The sequence below is a fragment of the Hippocampus bargibanti genome, linkage group LG17, assembly GCF_051943395.1.
Source record: "Hippocampus bargibanti isolate YZ-2025 linkage group LG17, ASM5194339v1, whole genome shotgun sequence".
Taxonomy (NCBI): Eukaryota; Metazoa; Chordata; class Actinopteri; order Syngnathiformes; family Syngnathidae; genus Hippocampus; species Hippocampus bargibanti.
The window spans coordinates 7,869,808-7,886,950 of record NC_142750.1 but is presented as its reverse complement, the minus strand read 5'-3'; the positions used below and the strand labels follow the sequence as shown (position 1 = coordinate 7,886,950).

General features: G+C 40.6%; 1 protein-coding gene across 3 annotated transcripts; it reads right to left on the bottom strand.

The window, feature by feature from the left end:
• Nucleotides 1-674: 674 nt before the first annotated feature.
• On the bottom strand, nucleotides 675-17,106 carry gmip (GEM interacting protein). 3 transcript variants are annotated; one of them, XM_089019522.1, is made up of 21 exons: nucleotides 17,006-17,106; nucleotides 15,464-15,554; nucleotides 15,223-15,304; nucleotides 13,959-14,004; nucleotides 12,248-12,373; nucleotides 10,823-10,887; nucleotides 10,638-10,745; nucleotides 10,044-10,124; nucleotides 9,800-9,961; nucleotides 9,554-9,691; nucleotides 9,298-9,488; nucleotides 8,363-8,454; nucleotides 8,218-8,280; nucleotides 8,053-8,133; nucleotides 6,947-7,089; nucleotides 6,697-6,873; nucleotides 5,492-5,629; nucleotides 5,227-5,426; nucleotides 3,889-4,216; nucleotides 3,406-3,508; nucleotides 675-2,165 (listed from the first exon to the last, which is right to left on the bottom strand). In XM_089019522.1, exons 1-21 carry the CDS (start codon nucleotides 17,049-17,051, stop codon nucleotides 1,690-1,692), a joined length of 2,937 nt encoding a protein of 978 aa, XP_088875648.1. In that variant the 5' UTR covers nucleotides 17,052-17,106; the 3' UTR covers nucleotides 675-1,689. The 3 variants fall into 3 exon arrangements, with proteins under 3 accessions (XP_088875648.1, XP_088875650.1, XP_088875651.1); XM_089019524.1 differs by having other exon boundaries at nucleotides 9,298-9,461; XM_089019525.1 differs by lacking the exon at nucleotides 3,406-3,508 and having other exon boundaries at nucleotides 2,007-2,165.
• Between the last annotated feature and the right edge of the window lie 37 nt (nucleotides 17,107-17,143).

Genomic DNA, 17,143 nt, shown 5'->3' with positions numbered 1-17,143 from the left:
ACTTGTTCAATGATCAATTCCCTCTATAAAATATACAAATAAAAGTAAGAAACGACGAGCAAAAATCAAATTCCCTGCCATCAATGAAGAACCCATTTTTATTTGCCATTTTAGTCTGCTGACGAAGTAACGACACCCCCTTGTGTCGATTCAGGAGAGGTGCAAGAATTAAATCAGTCATTTTCTTACACTTCCCGAAAACGCGAAGCTTACCAAATACATATACAGTAAAGTCTCGTTATATCGATATTTTTTCGGGCTCCCTTGAATATCGATATAACGAGACTTTACTGTACATACTTTTATAAATAAACAGCAATGTAAAAATATACATATTCCATTGAAGTTACAAAAATAGCATTATTTTATAGTTATAAATGACATTTTACTCCCCTACCTATAATTTTCCCCCACCAAAAAATGATCAACCTGTTGATTTGGAGCAGAGGTAATGGGGAAGCAAGCCACTCGATACACCCCACACCAAACAATAATCGTACAGGATAATTAAAAGATAAAAATACATTTGAAAATCAGGTGAGGGGTGGGGCTATGGCGCGGAGAGTCACTTTTACACTCCCTACCAGAAGAAAACATACCTTTGTTGATTGTGAGCAGAAGGAAGGGAAATGCAGGATAGTCACTTTGGATAATCTTTTCAACACATGTGATAGTTAGTCTTGACTGATTTTAATCTGTAAGAAGGCGGAGGAGATGGGGTGGTTGGGGGTGGTTATTCAGACTAATTATTTACAGTAGGTCCATATCCTACCTCAGTCCATTTCCATCACTCAAAGTACTAACTAGTTGAGTGTGAAGGCTATGAAAGTAGCACTACCTTAGTGACAAGACAATTTCAAATATGCATTTGTCGTAACACTGAAGTCAACAATGATGACTTAAAGGACAACCGACGCCTCCAGACAAGTTGTGTCCAGAATTTGTAAAATCACTTCAAATGACTTCGACTGAGAGTATTTTACAAAGATTCCACGGCATATAGCTATATTTTATGTTTTAAGACTTGCGCTGAATATTCAGGAAGTCTTGTTTTCGAGTTGGTGACGATTGCAGGCGTGACGTCACGTCTGGAACGCCCCTGACCGAGAAAGTGACACACAATGCATTTTGGGTACTTTGTTTGGTCTGAAAACTTCGTGTTTGATCTGTGTTGATGGCAAAATTAGAAGGATAAAAACATAAATAACGCAATGGTGAATCGTTGTGTGTTGCACCAAGACTACTATTTGATACTAGTTGACACAAATTCCCAGCAGACAAATCAGCCCATTTCCAACGGAGCTTGGGCGTCATCTTGTGCATTATCTGGGACGCTACATTGGAGTCCTGACGGCTCGAATAGATACACAAGTACTTCTGTAATCGATTGCAAACATTTATGCTTTCCTCTTCAGAACTATTTGAATCATATTGAGTAATAAGAAAGCATCTTCTCCGAATCTGAAGCCATTGTTTTGATTCTCCTTCTGAAACTCGGCATCTCTGAGATCATTTTGAAGTAGTTTTGGGACACTTGAAGTCATTTTTATTGGTGTTTTGCATTTGACTAAAAATATCTTGGGTATTTTAGATGCTATAAAACATTTTTTCTGAAGTCAGATAGGAAACAAAAAAAATGGTGTCGGTTGTCCTTTAATGCATATTAGATGCTTGTATTCCAGTTATTCCTCACACAAAAAGTTGTTCCTCCCTTCCTGATTGGCTGCGCCTTAGCTTCAGACCCGACAGAATTTTCTGCGCGGGCGAGGTGAAGTGATGTTCCGCAGGTAAGGTCCTCGGGGAGTGACACATTGCCTTCCTCTGTACATCAACGCCAAGGTCGGCGCGGTTCACCGGCTCAAGTCCGAGCATGTACTGCACAACATCCCGCGGGCTGAGAGGAGGAACGTCTTCCGTTACGCCGTCCAAACTCCGGGGATGTCCGTGAGTCGCTCGCTCCGGGGAGGAGCTGCGACTGCTTTCTGCACTTCCCGGAGGGTCCCCAGAAGGCACAGCGAGTCGTCCGGCGATGCAGTTCTGGTCGGAGGTTCGGCTTCTCGTGTTGTGATGGCGGTGGTACTTGACAGGCTGCCTGGTGAAACGGTAGTGTGGCTTGTCGAAGGCAAAGACCCTCACTGGGTCGTGGGCTTCGCTCATAGCCAGGACTGGGACACCAGGAGGACAAAAACATGGTTTATTAGATAAAATCAAGCAATATTCATGTGTATGAATCAAGGCTCGATGCACATCGAGCGAGTGAAATACGCAGTCGCCCACAGGCCATTAATCCTCCTTTTTATGCTGTATGTTTTACCATGTCGAGCCTAAGGCACAAATAAATTATAAATACTGTATTGTTAGGTATTAGTGCAAAACTGTGGAACTGGCGCGGTTTGGAATTGAAGCGGATTTACGTGGGACAGGAGACGTGAAACAATCTTTTTTAGTCAATGGATGCTACAGCTTTCGTGTTTGCTTTCAACATTTAGCTTGTAGCAGACGTGCACATTTCACCATGATGTCCCTGATCCACTGGTGAAAAAGACACTTTCATCAAAAACTGGTGCAGAAAGTGCTGAAGATGGAATGAAACTGTGTGTTGTGTCACATTATTTGTTATTTAGTTTTTTTGTCGTTTTTTACTTCAAGATGGCATCGCGAGAGTGGCTGCCTTTACAGCAGCTCCTGTATTTAGTTTTTCTACTTCTTCCTTTTCTTTCCTCTTACTTTCATCACGTTGCTGCTGTGACATGTAAATTTCACCACTGTGAGACTAATAAATGCTAATCCAAAATATTATACACACACACACACACACACGCATTCATACATTAATACTTACTGCACTATGTCACTTTACATACAACAATATCTTACTTTACATTCACAAATTACATGTATTGTCAGTTGTCAATTGTCTGTCTTTTTTAGCCACATAAGTGCCTTGCACGCTGGGTCAGAGAGGACATTAATTTCATCTGTGCTGTATGTAATGCATATTAGCATATTTGACAATAAAGCTGACTTTGACTTGATACATATACACAAATATTATGATATCTAGCTAAATAAAATTTCTATATGAATGCACGTGTATATCTATTTTCAACAACACCCTCAAGGTGGTGAACAAAGTTGAACATTGTTTGCAACAGAGTCCCAAAGAAGAACTGAAAATGAGCACACAAAAACAAAGAGTAAAGGACGGAAGGAAGTCTTACAAAACCACAGACAGGTTCCTAAAGCAGAAAAAAAGGAACTACTAACAAAGTGAGCCAAGCAACAGAAAACCACTGCTGCACGCTAGAAGTGGCTGAAAAACGGACTACAGAACTATAATAATAACAATAAATTCTACTGCTAACTGTGCTGTCATTACTGATCTACGGCTCTGGTCCCGCCTACCTGCTCTGTTAGCGGCTTCGGGGCTGAGCTGGTCCACTGCCTCATTGGATGACGACTTGTCAGATATATAACCCTCGCTCGACTCTCTCTTCATTCTTTCGCTCTGTCGGAATGACACAAGTTGAGTGGCGTCCCATCAGGATGTTTGCCTTCCTTGGCCTAACCCAATAATAAACTATTGCGGTCAGACACATCTGACCCAAATCCCTGGTAGTTACCCCCTAAGATCCAGTAATGGCTCTACAATTGCCCAGATTTGATTTGGATTGTATATGTCACCAGCCATCAGGTGTCCCAATATTTATGTCTACATCTCATCTTCCTCTAAAAACATCAAACTAAAATGCAGAGTGCAAAGCAAGAAAAGAAGTGAAATCATAAAATGTGCACGCAAAGCAGCAGCTGTCAGTTCATCGATGCAAAATAAAGCACCGCATGACGCCTAATACAGCTAAAATAAAGCGACGTCATGGCACAGCTTACTTCGAGTGAGTAAGGACGATCTCTGGAAGATGTTCCTTGTTCTGGCCGGGTGTCCAGGTCCCCATCCACAGGGTAGACGCGTCTTGGGGGGATCTCCGGAAGCGGACCTGTAGGGGCCGGAGGAGGAGTGGGCGTCCCGGCTCTCTGTCGCAGGATGAAGACCTTGTCGTGGTGCGAGATGAGGAAGTCCACCAGCAAAGCCTGGTAGGTGTTTTCCTGCAGGGCCGCTGCCGGCTGGTCCGTACGCACCGGGGGGCGCAAGAGAGTCGGACCGAAGACAATGCCCAAATTGTTGGAGGACATTTTGTTCTCGTTGTTTCTGGAAACCCTGCAGGGATAAATGGAAGGTGTGTGACATACAAAATGTTCTCAAGCAAAATGTTTTTAAAATAGGGGATGGAAGTTCAAACATAAGATGGTACGAAAATCTTAAGGAAATTGAAAACAGTGTAATGTGGATGTCAGGCCAGTAGGTGGTAGTGTCGAACAGATTGTAATGTTACTGATTGTAACAACTGGCATTGTGCTGTTGTAATTTCTTTCAATCTGAAAAAGATTTTTTTCATTGACAAATACAATAAACATTTTGCTAAATAGCAAAAATTAAGTTACATGTTTTAAAATTTGACATGCTGTCTGAAAGTCAAGAATTAACTCATTATCTGCCATTCCCAAATTTATTCGGAAATTGAAAATATGACCAGGTGCACCATTGCCATTCCCGAATTTGTTCGGGTTTTGTTTTTTGTTACCGGGACGCAGATAAAGCGCTGATCAGACCTCCGGCAATGTTTTTTTTCCTTCCACAAGGGGACAGCATTTGCCTTTTGTACAGCCACCCCGACTTGCACTTCATATTACTCCAGCCATTCACAAATGTATTCAGGTTTTGTTTTTTCATGCTTGAGTGCCGATAAAGTGCTGGCCAATGCCTCTGGCAATGTTTTTGATTTTCCACAAGGGGGCAGCATTTCCCTTTTGTTAGTGCTTTGTTCCAGCTTCAGCTGTTGTTAAAGCCCGATATAAACCAATATGGATGCATTGCATTGTATTTTGAATAGCCGTCCTCATTACAAGCACCTATAACTCCAGACCCATATAACTTAGGAATTAAGTCTTTTTTTTCTGATGAAAGAAGAGAGTCAAAGGTTTCTAACGCTGCATTGAATGTTCATATCATCCTAAAACTCAATATTCTGTGGGTCCTGGAATTTGAGTGAAAATGACAAAAACCCTGGCACTGGAGTGGACACATTTTTGCACGTCTGGCAGTGGAAGAGTTAATAAAAAGTTGAGATGACAGTGTCGTTTTTTATTTAAATGTCAAGTCTAACTTACTTATGCAGATGGAGTATGAGGTGCTCCAACGTGTTATAACAGCATACAGGGAGTTTTTGCAGCAGATGCTGAAGGTTACGAACAAGGTCCATGAACTCGTTAGTATCTTGCATCGAGTCCCAAACGCCCACCTGCTGGATTCTCCTCCCCACTGTGATGAACTCGGTGTAGAGTTCAAACGTCAGCAGTGGCTCCGGAAGCTAATTGGATAAAATGATCAAGTTAAGATGGAAGAATTGCTGTTCAGTTCTTCTCGGTGACGTACCTCCTTGAAAAAATGCTTCAGGATGCAGGTGATGTCATGTGGAGACACTTGAGAGAGATCCACGTCCTCCTTGAGCTCCTCCAAGGCCTGGCAAAGCTTCTGAACGCGAGGCTTGGACCCACTCACCCGATACACCCCCTCAGTAGGAACACAAAATAGTTCATATAAAAAGACGAATCACGCTGAGTGAGTCTGACATTTAACTAATTCACGGCCATTCCCAAATGTATTTGGGAATTGAAAATATGACGTGGAGCGAAATGAACTCTTTTTTTCTATTATGTATGTATTTTATTCTATTTTGCACAGTCGCCCCCATTTCATGCTCAGATAACTCCAGGCCCATTTAACTTATGAATTAACTCTTTTTTTCTGTCATGTACGCATTTTATTGTATGTTGTACAGCCGTCCCCATTTCAAGTTCAGATAACTCCAGACCCATATAACTTGGGAATTAAGTTTTTTTCTATTATGTATGTATTTTATTGTATTTTGTACAACTGCCCCAATTTCAAGCTCAGATAACTCCAGACCCATATAACTTGGGAATTAACTCTTTTTTTCTACTATGGATTTTACTCTATTTTGTACAACCACCCCCATTTCAAACTCAGATAACTCCACACCCATATAACTTAGGAATTAACTCTTTTTTTCTATTATGTATTTTATTGTATTTTGTACAGCTGCCCCCATTTAAAGCTCAGATAACTCCAGACCAATATAACTTAGGAATTAACTCTTTTTTTCTATTATGTATGTATTTTATTGTATTTTGTACAGCCGCCCCCATTTCAAGCTCAGATGACTCCAGACCCATATAACTTGGGAATTAACTCTTTTTTTCTGATTAAAGAAGAGTCTTAAGGTTTTTTTTACGTTGCATTGAAGGTTTATGTAGTCCTGAAACTCAATATTCTGTGGGTCCTGCAATTTGAGTGAAAATGACAAAAACTGTCAGTGGAGTGGACACATTTTTCCACATCGTCTAGCAGTGAATGAGTTTATATGATTTAAAGGTCGCTAATTTGTAGTTGCTATGATCAAAGTGATTAGTGATGGTTTTGAGCGATCGTCATCTATTTGCAGTCTGGACACAAAGGGAAGATATTTTTTCTTTTAATTTGAACAAAAAGAATGGAGATTTTTTTTCATAAAACACATCAGAACTATTTTAAAGAATTAAAAAGAAAAAATACAATACCTGCAAAGAGAGTGCACGACTCTCAATCTCGGCGGTGCAACGTCGCACCACAAATGGGATGTCATCCGGCGTGTGGCGCAGCAGCAAAGTCATCGGAACGCCAAACACTTTGCCCTTGTTGTTGTCGCACTCCATCTGACACACCTCCATGCACTTCCTGTGCAAACCCAGGCCGCACTGAGGACGACAGAAATTAATCGAACCAACCACCGCTACCGTCTCCTTTCCAAACTTGCCGCATGACACCCACTTCCTCGCATTCCACGCCATTGACGTAAATGTAGTTGTCGCACTGCTTGCATTTCACCATCTTGCTCTTCATTTTCTTGAGTCGGTGAGTTAGTGCCGCCCGGGATGGGGTGCGAACTTTGACCTGCTGCCCGTCGAAGCACTCTGTAAAAGTGATGTTGCATAATAATAATTTTGCCCTTTCACTATTTCTACTCGGCAACAAGCAGTTGAAAGGAATCCAATGATTCTACTGAAAAAAAAATGCAGGGTGATAAAAAAAACTCCCTTGTAACTTTCCTTAGCCATTTGGATTGAATTGGATGTACCTTTATTCGTCTCGCAGTGGAGAAATTTACATTTCACAGTAGCAAAGTTATGAAAGGAAGTGGAAAGGAAAGAAAGAATTAGAAAAACAAAATACAGGAGCTGATGCGATGACAAGAAAGGTATGTGGAACTGTTGCCGCTTGGAATTGAAGCGGATTTACGTGGGACAGAAGATGTGAGACAATCTCTTTTCGTCAATGGACGCTACAGCTTTGTGTTTGCTTTCCAACATTCAGCTTGTAGCAGACGTGCACATTTCACCATGACGTCCCTGATCCACTGGTGAAAATGACGCATTGATCGTTTCGGTTTTTTTATCTAATTAATAATAATCTTATTAACTGCTTCATACAACAAAGAGGTTGCCGAAAGTGTTTAAGATTGAATGACTGTCTGTCTTGTGTTGTGTCACATTGTGATTATTTTTTTGTTGTTTTGATTTCAAGATGGCGCCACAAGAGTGTCTGCCTTGACAGCAGCTCCTGTAGTTTGTTTTTCTACTTCTTCCTATCCTTTCCTCTTATTTTCATCACTTTGCTGCTGTGAAATGTAAATTTCTCCACTGCGAGACTAATAAAGGCTAATCCAATCAAATCCAATGTTAGTTTAAAGTAGCCATTTTGGGCAAATCCCATGAATACAAATAATGGGCAACAATAGATTTTATGCGCAAATAATTTTCAAAGTGTCTTGTGGCATGTGAAAGTTCATGTAACTTTATTTGTACAATCTAATGGCATTTAATGAAGACTGCAGGATAGTCTACATTTCTCTAGGCAGGAAGTGATTGATCACAAACCAGATTCAGACGTCACATCGCGGTCATCCATGTCATCGGCTAGCAAGTTGTATATTCTCTGACCTCTCCTGTTACAGTGAGCTACCAACGGGTGGCAAAAAAAACAACACATCAGTCATGTTCGGACATGATAAATTCAAAGATATTATGTAGAGATGTGATCACCTGGGCTGGACAGTGATTCCAGACTGCCACCGACACTCTCACTGTCGCTGAAACCAAATCTCCCTACCACGCAAGAGACATTTTTAATTTGACTTGACATTCAATCGGAGATGAGCAGATGTTGATGGATGAAATGGAGACTTACTGGAGTCAGTAGGTTGCCTGTAGGGACTGTCGTCTGTGTGAGGTGAGGAGTCTTGCAGGGAGCTCAGGGGGTTGCTGGTCTTCTTTTTGTTCCTAAGATATATTGTTGTTTACACGCATGTTTTTTTTTTTCGTTTTTAAAATCAATCAAGGGGCCAGTCAATAGTAGGGCTACCATTTCCCCATCCCTGATAATATTTATACCTCTGAAAAATACATTTTTAATAATGGATGAATCAGAATTTAAGTCAAAGTGGATATTAACTCATTCACTGCCAGATAACGTGCAAAAATGTGCCCATTCCAATGCCAGGGTTTTTGTCATTTTCACTCAAATTGCAGGACCCACAGAATATTGAGTTTTAGGACTACACAAACATTCAATACAGTGTAAGAAACCTTAGGCTCTCGTCTTTCATCAGAAAAAAAAAGTTAATTCGCAAGTTATATGGGTCTGGAGTTATCCTAGCTTAAAATGGGGCGTCTGTACAAAATACAATAAAATACACACATAATAGGAAAATAATTCCCAAGTTATCTGGGTCTGGAGTTATCTGAGCTTGAAATGGGGGCAGCTGTACAAAATACAATACATAATAGAAAAAAAGAGTTCATTCCAAAGCTATTTGGGTCTGGCGTTATGAGAGCTTGAAATGGGGGCAGCTGTTCAAAATACAATACAATACATACATGTTGTTTTTTATAGTGCTTTAATAACAGCTGAAGCCGTAACAAAACACTAACATGGACAAAAGGCAAATGCTACCCCATCGTGGGAGGGAAAAACACATTGCCAGAATTCTGACCGGCGCTTTACCGGCACCTCCCGCAAGAAAAACCAAAACCCAAACTAATTCGGGAATGGCGCTCCACGTCACACTTTTCAATTCCCGATTATATTTGGGAACGGCGGCAAATGAGTTAAAAAGTCCTTACCCTTTCCCCTGAGGCACATATTCTTGGAAGGAGAAGATTTGCAGAGGAGTCTCCTGGCGCCGCCTGCTCCGTACGTACATCAAGTAAGGCTCGCCGGGCTCCATGGAGCGGCACATGAGCTCCAGGTTATGATACCCCAGAGGAACCGGCTCGGTCTGTTGCCGCTGGTAGTAGAACATGTTGACCGTGACCTGCCGGAGACGTGGGGACCAGGTTAGAGAGAGGACATATTTTAAATGGACGTGATCGCACTGACCTGTTTGAGGACTGTGTCCCCCTGACAGATGAGCTTGCGGGTGTGAGAGATAATTCTCTCCTTGACCCTGACGAGCTCATCCTGGTGGATCTTGGCATCGTGCACGCACTGTCGGTAAAATAGCTCGGACTCTGTCACCTTGAGCACAAAATAGATAACATTAACCGCATCCAAAAATGCTTGGAGGTAAAGAAAGCGTCATCAAAAAAATGAAATCAAAAGGATTTCCAGTCTGTCTCCTCTTGCCTTCGTCTGAGCTTCATCTTTGGACTTTCTCCTTTTGTCCAGAGTTTTGATGCCACCTAGCTCGTCACCGGTTTTGGCCGTGATAGCTTTGGCCTTTTCCAGCTCATCGCAGCGCTGGAAGTATTGCTGACGAGACTTTTTCAGAGCAGTCACCGCTTCGTTCTGAGCAACACGTGGACGTACATAAAACATCAGAGTGAGATTTGGAAGGAGTTGAAACGGGCTGCAATTTTAATTCACTTACCATCTTCCTCTGCTCCTTCACCCATTGCTCCTTGAATTCCCGCCGCCATTTATCAATTTCATTCCTTTTGGCAGCCAAGGCCTTTGGGAACAGGCGACAATAGAAGAACAATGTGGTAACTTTCAAGAGACAACACAATGGAGGACAACTCTCGTAACTGTGTGTGTGAAAAGTTTCCTCTCTTCACTTCTTTTTATTTACAGTAGCTATCTATCTCGCTAGCTATCTAGCTGGCTACCTAGCTAGTTATCTTATTTACTATCTCGCTGGCTTTCTAGCTAGCTATTTATTAGCTATCTTGATAGCTAGTGATTAGCTAGGCCTTTGGGAACAGGAGACAGTGGATCAACAATGGTGACTTTCAGGAGACAACATGATGGAGCTAGTAGCTAGCTAGCTAGCTCCATATCCATTAGAGTAATTCCAGGTTGAGAGAAGTGTGGCACATGCGGCTGCCGCTGCTCATCGTCAGAAAAACTAATCCTGTGACTGTGAAGTGACCTTGAGAGTTTTGAAAGGCGCTTATAAATTAAATGTATTATTATTATTATTATTATTATTATTATTATTATTATTACGTGCGGAAAGGCTTACCTGGTAACAGCGGTTTTGCACAAGGTCCGAAGTCTTTCGAGAGTTCAAACTGTTCTTCAGGTCTTCTTCGAGAGCCATAGTGTAGATGTAGTGCAGTGGCATTGATTCCTAAGAGAGAGGAGACCATTTTGGATTTTTTTATTCGCAACATGGGAAGAGGCGCAAAAAAAAAAAAAAGCATGTACCTGTGCTGACAAATTGGCTTTCGCTGCTTCAGATGCCTTCATGACATTTTTAGCAAATTCTTGTTCTGTCAAAAATCAAAATCCAACATTTTAATTTAATGGTTGCAGTGCAATGTGATGATTAGTATTGCTTTAGCACATGTGACACATAGCAGTGAGTGCAGTGGTATGGGACATGGCAAAAAATGATGAGTTATGGAATGATGAAGCCATATTTTAAGAGACTTTTTGTCATATTTTAAGATACTTTTTGTCATTGCATTGGTATGGAGGCAATTTTGATGAAGGGACCTTCTAGTTATATTGAGTACAAGGCGCACCCCCAATTAATGGTGTATTTTCAAACTTTTTCCATATATAAGGTGCCTCGTACTACTAGGTGCACCTTCAATGAATGAAAAAAAAAGTTTTCCAAATATAATATGTATATAAATACTGTACATAAAAGTTTTCCAAACGGGTGAGACATGGAGTCAGTAGCTGCTAAAAGTAGTTGTGAGACCTGTTGCAGCTAAATATTACTTATATAAGGCGCACCTGCGTATAAGGCTCAGGGTCATCTTTGAAGGAAAACAAAGGTTTTTAGGTGTGCCTTACATATCGGAAAATACGGTACTTAAAAAAGCATAAACAAAACTAGGACACAAAAAATAGGCACTGAAATTTTTGCACTTGATGTTCCCATTATAATTTGATTCCATGAAAATAATCAATTCGCTGTAATATTATCCAGCTAACTAATAAATAAATGTGAAGTCTTTTGAAATACAACGTGGACTCTTACAGGCTGCCTTCTTGCATACTTTTGCTTGTTACAAAAACCTACGTCTTATTCAAATATAAATAACACAACAAAAAAAAAACAGCTGTAAAATAGTTTCACATAGATATTTGATATATTTAAAGACAATATTTGGTGAATTAATTAGGTCAAAATTATCTCACGTATAAATTTAACTCATTTACTACCATTCCCGAATTTATTCCGGAATTGAAAATATGACGTTGAGCGCCCTTCACGAATTTGTTCAGGTTTTTCCTTTGGGGGGGTTGCTGATAAACCCTCTGGCCGTGTTTTTCCCTTCCACAAGGGGCAGCATTCGCGTTTGTACAGCCGCCCCATTTCAAGCTCAGTTAACTCCAGACCCATATAATTTAAGAATTAAATATTTTCTAATGAAAGAAGAGAGTCTAAGCTTTCTTACGCTGAAATGAATGTTTATGTAGTCCTAAAACCCAATATTCTGTGGGTCCTGTAATTTGAGTGAAAATGACAAAAGCCCTGGCACTGGAGTGGACCCATTTTGCACATCCTCTGGCAGTGAATGAGTTAACAACTTTATCCATTTATATATCCAGCCCATGGTTTAAAAATCCAGCAGCCAGTTGTCACATTGTTTTTGTCCGCATACGACATGCACTCACCCAAGTTGAGCTTCTTCTCCATCCATGCCAGAAGGTCTTTGGCGTAGCGACACCACATCTTAGCGTACTGCAAGGCCGTCTCCACGCCATCCTCGCAGCGACACAATGCCAGGTCGGCCTCGTGGGCTGAGAAGGTGTACATGAGCATCGTGTCGGGGTTCAAAAAATAAAAAAATAAACTAAAAAAAAAGTCCAGTCGGAAAAAGGCTGGAGGACCCTCACTCAGTCAAGCAATTTATAGCTTCCAGAAGGTGTCGCTACGCTGTTCACTTACTTGCCTGACATAAAAAAAGCACTTTTCATCAGGCAGAGGACACAAAAATATTTGAAATTAGTCTAACGGGGGCGTTGATGCTGCAATCCACCCCTCTCATTCCTCACCCCCCCATTCCTTGTCATTCTTCCTCAGCGATTTACACAATGTGAAGGACAATCACACGGCTTCTTGACCTCCAAGCATACGAACGGAATCTAGTTCCAGGTTCAAACATGTCCCCCCAAAAAAGTACTCACTCTGCTTTTGTCTCATTTCGAAATCAATATCTGCTGTCGCCTGTCGGAAAGGTGGAGGATTAGCTCCAGTGAATTCGGATGAGCTTCTCAGGGTTGGCCACCTGCCCAGTAAGAGTTTGGACAGGGTGTTTAAAGGGCTGATGGGTAATTCATGCCGGCCAATGGGGGCAAGGTACACATACAAGGCTGCCAGAGATCAGTTTCTTTGGGCTCACTTGAAATAATCCACAGAACCAGGAAGTGCAGTAAAATATTTTTGTATTATATTGTGAAAATGTAGTCTGGATGAGACTGGCAACACAACGATACCTATAACAAATTAAAAAATGCACTATTTTATGCTCCGACGTCATTGTATATTATTTTGAAAATTCAAGTGTCATCAGCCCAAGTTTGAATGTAATCCAATAATTTTACATTCAAAAACTCCTAGGTCACGTCCTGTAGATAACTTGACAGCCTAATTAAAACATTTTAAAAAAAAGTAATGCGCAGATCCACTGGGACGATTTTATCATCACTGCAATCCTCCTTTTCTCCACAGATAACACCTTCCGCCTTTCATAAACAAAAACAAACAGCAATGCAGTTTTGCATGATAATACGGTGGCACAAGGAGAACTTTCAAAAGTAACTCGGTAGATATAATCTATTCCATTTAAATATTGTGAACAGCAGAGATGCAAACACCCTTCAACGGGAAATGCTGTCGCTGGTGCAGAAAGATCCAAACACGAAGTCAGTCGTTGACCACAAACAAAAAGTGGGCAGTGAGACGCGGTTTGGAACTAAATGTTGTCACACGCTTGCCACCTTCCAATTTCAACTGTGCAGCTTTTCCATACTCCCGTTAAATGTGTTTATCTCCAGCGAAAATGCACCATGTGTAAAAGTAGTCATTGCTTTTCTTGGCCTTCTATTTTTCTTTTTCTTTTTGCAGCCAGCAGACTTGAGGACGTAACACCTTACTAGGAAAAAGAGGCCAGATGGCTCCTCCTTAATCTGCATCGTAATCTTGTTACCGTGCGGCAATTACAACTCAAGGCAAGATACTGTGTGCACACAGGCCACAGGAGGAAGAAACCCGTGGGATGAAAGGCACAAAGAGAATATTTTTGCGAATGTTGTTGTATTCATGAAAACAAATTATATTAACAACTAGTCTTATCAGAAACTGTAAAATAGAAAGAGCCCTTACCTGAGTTTACATCACCTCCTTCACCTTCAATGGTGACACTATGCTCCTAATTAGAAAAATCAAAGTAAATCCATATACAGGTATATACACACACACACACACAGGCGCACGCACGCACACATATATACAAGAATACACACACACACACACACACACACACACACACACACACACACACACACACACACACGCACGCACACACACACACACACACACACACACACACACACACACACACACACACACACACACACACACACACACACACACACACACATACACTTACAAATACACTCACACATTTACACACATATATACACACACACACACACACACACACACATTCATACGTTAATGTATATACACACACATTTATATTATATACACACACATTTATGCACAGTACATATATACACTGTGTATATATACACACACACATGTATATACAGTACATATATACACACACACATTTATATACATATATATATACATATACGCATATATGCACACATATACATATACACATAATAAACGGGGGCAATCCAGATAGCAAAATACAGACGCTTCCCCGCTTACGAACATTCGAGTTACGAACAATGGTACATACGAACATTTTTGTATTAACATATGTAGTAATCTCTCCAGTTGTACATGTACATATCTTTATCGAGCATACATTTTATGAAATGTTTATTTTTCAGGACAAACCAATAGAGGTTACTTATAAAAGCCTGAAATATATTTAGATAAACCTTTTAAACATACATACGTACTTAAATAAGCCTTAAAGGACAACCGACATCTCCGGACAAGTTGTGTCCATAATGTGTAAAATGGCTTCAAAAGATTCCACCGCATATAGCTATATTTTAGGTTTTAAGACTCACGCTGAATATTCCAGAAGTCTTGTTTTTGAGTTGGTGACGAGTCCTCACGTTACGACACTGAAGGAACGACTGACCGAAAAAAGGACACATTTTAGCAGTCCTTCCATCACGTCAATGCATTTTGTTGTACCTTGTTTGGTCTGAAAACTTCGTGTAGCACCAAAAGGACGCAGAAGAGGGCGACAAAGCTCCGTGTAAGGAATTAATCAGCTTGAGGAAACGAACTTTGTTGCCATTTACTTCCTCTTTTTGGTGCTACATTTCCCGACCCCAGATACCTCAAAATGGCATGGAATAAATTCCACGACCATTCAGAACGTATCTTGTTCGCAAGTTGCGGAGCGTCTGTACATCCAGACGCTAAGATTTGGACTTACAGATTGTACGTGCTGCTTTGTGAGTTCTGGTCTCTCTCCAGTGATGCATTCAAAAGTGTCACACAGCAGATCGTCCTTGTCACTGAACAGAATTGAAATACATGTTCATGTCCATACAAGTCGGAAAATAATGTATAAACCGATTTGGTCGTGGGTTTTATATCACAAAATAATGGCATTTGCACAAGGCTGTTTAACTTATTTGTAGTGACAGTTTCTATGGGGAAAAAGTAGGACTTACATTGGGATAAAAGATAACTCGAGGTTGTCAAACTCTCTGAAGATCTCGCTGTATCGTTTGGTTTCACATTTCTGCACCGCTTTGACGATGTCTGAAAGGAAAAGTTGAAATGTTAACAGGGGAACGAGGACTAGTGATGTTTTTTTAATCTTCTTTTCGGTGTTAGTTTACACATTCCGCACATCAAGATACACAACTTCCTTCTGAATAGCAGAAATGGGCTCATTTCTAGTCAAACCACAACACTGTTGGGGGGGGGGGGATGAAAAACTGTAAAAGCAATAAAGAGTTTGTAAATTCATAACCTTCCTACGAAAGAAACATTGGAATCAAAATGTATCTCAAGCTAGAGGAAAAAAAATAATGGGCATGTCGTGGCTATCATGATTGCACAATTTAACATTTAACAAAGGAGGACGCGACACACGTCTGCTCATTGGCCAACCACATCCTGTTTGCAGTTGGTGCCCTGACACAGTTGAGAGTTCACAATATGGTATATCTCTTTATTAAAAACTAAATAAAATAAGTTTACAATGCCTCACTCGCTGTAAGTATTTAACTCATTCACTGCAATTCACAAATTTATTCGGGAATTGAAAATATGACGTAGAGCGCCATTCCCCTATTTGTTCGTGTTTTGTTTTTTCATGCTTGGATGCCGATAAAGCGCTGGCCAGACCTCTAGCAATGTTTTTTCTCTTCCACAAGAGGTCAGTATTTCCCTTTTTTTCATGCTAGCGCTTTGTTCCAGTTTCAGCTGTTGATGAAGTGCTATATAAACTAATATGTACTGTATAAATTGCATTGCATTTTGGACGCCCTCATTTCAAGCTCATATAACTCCAGACCCATATAACTTAGGAATTAACTTTTTTTCTGATGAAAGACGAGAGTCTAAGGTTTATTCCACTGCATTGAATATTTGTTGTCCTAAAACACAACATTCTGTAGGTCCTGCAATTTGAGCGAAAATGACAATAACCCCGTCACTGGAGTGTACACATTTTTGCACGTCTGGCACTGAATGAGTGAATGAGCTAAGCTAGACACATCGACCCAATTTTGTGTTATTTTTATTTTTACATTTTTATATTACTTAGAATATCTTGTTTTTCTATCCTTTCTTCACCCCCCCCCCATCTCCTTTCAAATTGCTGGTGTGGACTGCAAATTTCACTGTTGTGGGACGAATAAAGGTTTTATGATTCTGATTGTTGTCCAGGCTTAATTTTTCCAACTATCCTGAGTGAGTTTTGGGAATTCTTGTCAGGCAGCCCTCAAATACATCCATTTCCATCATAACAGAAACATTTCAGATTATTACAGTTCAGATCACTTATAACAGCTCAAAAAGGAATTATTACAATGATTAAACAGTATTAACCTAGCCAAATTAGATTTTCAGGAAGTTAGTCCAGCTCTGACAAAGAGGATGTAGCCAAGTACAGTGCAAAGAGAAGATAGCAAAATAAGACTGTTTACCACACATCATACGTCATAAAAAACATTTGAATTGAAAAACAACATCTTTCTGCTCACCCGCAGCCTGAGGGAACTCACGACCCGACTCTTGTTCTTCTTCCATCTTCCAAGACGGTCACTGACTGCATGTTTCTCTCGTTGCAAAGCCGAGTTTTGGCCTACGGGTGTAATAGGAAGAGGAAGCGCTGCTCGAAG

Excerpts from the sequence above, each read along its gene's own strand:
- gmip (XM_089019522.1), bottom strand. The coding sequence starts at position 17,051 with ATGGAAGAAGAACAAGAGTCGGGTCGTGAGTTCCCTCAGGCTGCGG. Across the intron at positions 12,374-13,958 it reads AGGAGGTGATGTAAACTCAG|CCCACGAGGCCGACCTGGCA; the intron begins GTAAGGGCTCTT and ends ACACCTTCTCAG. Across the intron at positions 8,455-9,297 it reads TATGTGCCTCAGGGGAAAGG|GAACAAAAAGAAGACCAGCA; the intron begins GTAAGGACTTTT and ends AATATATCTTAG.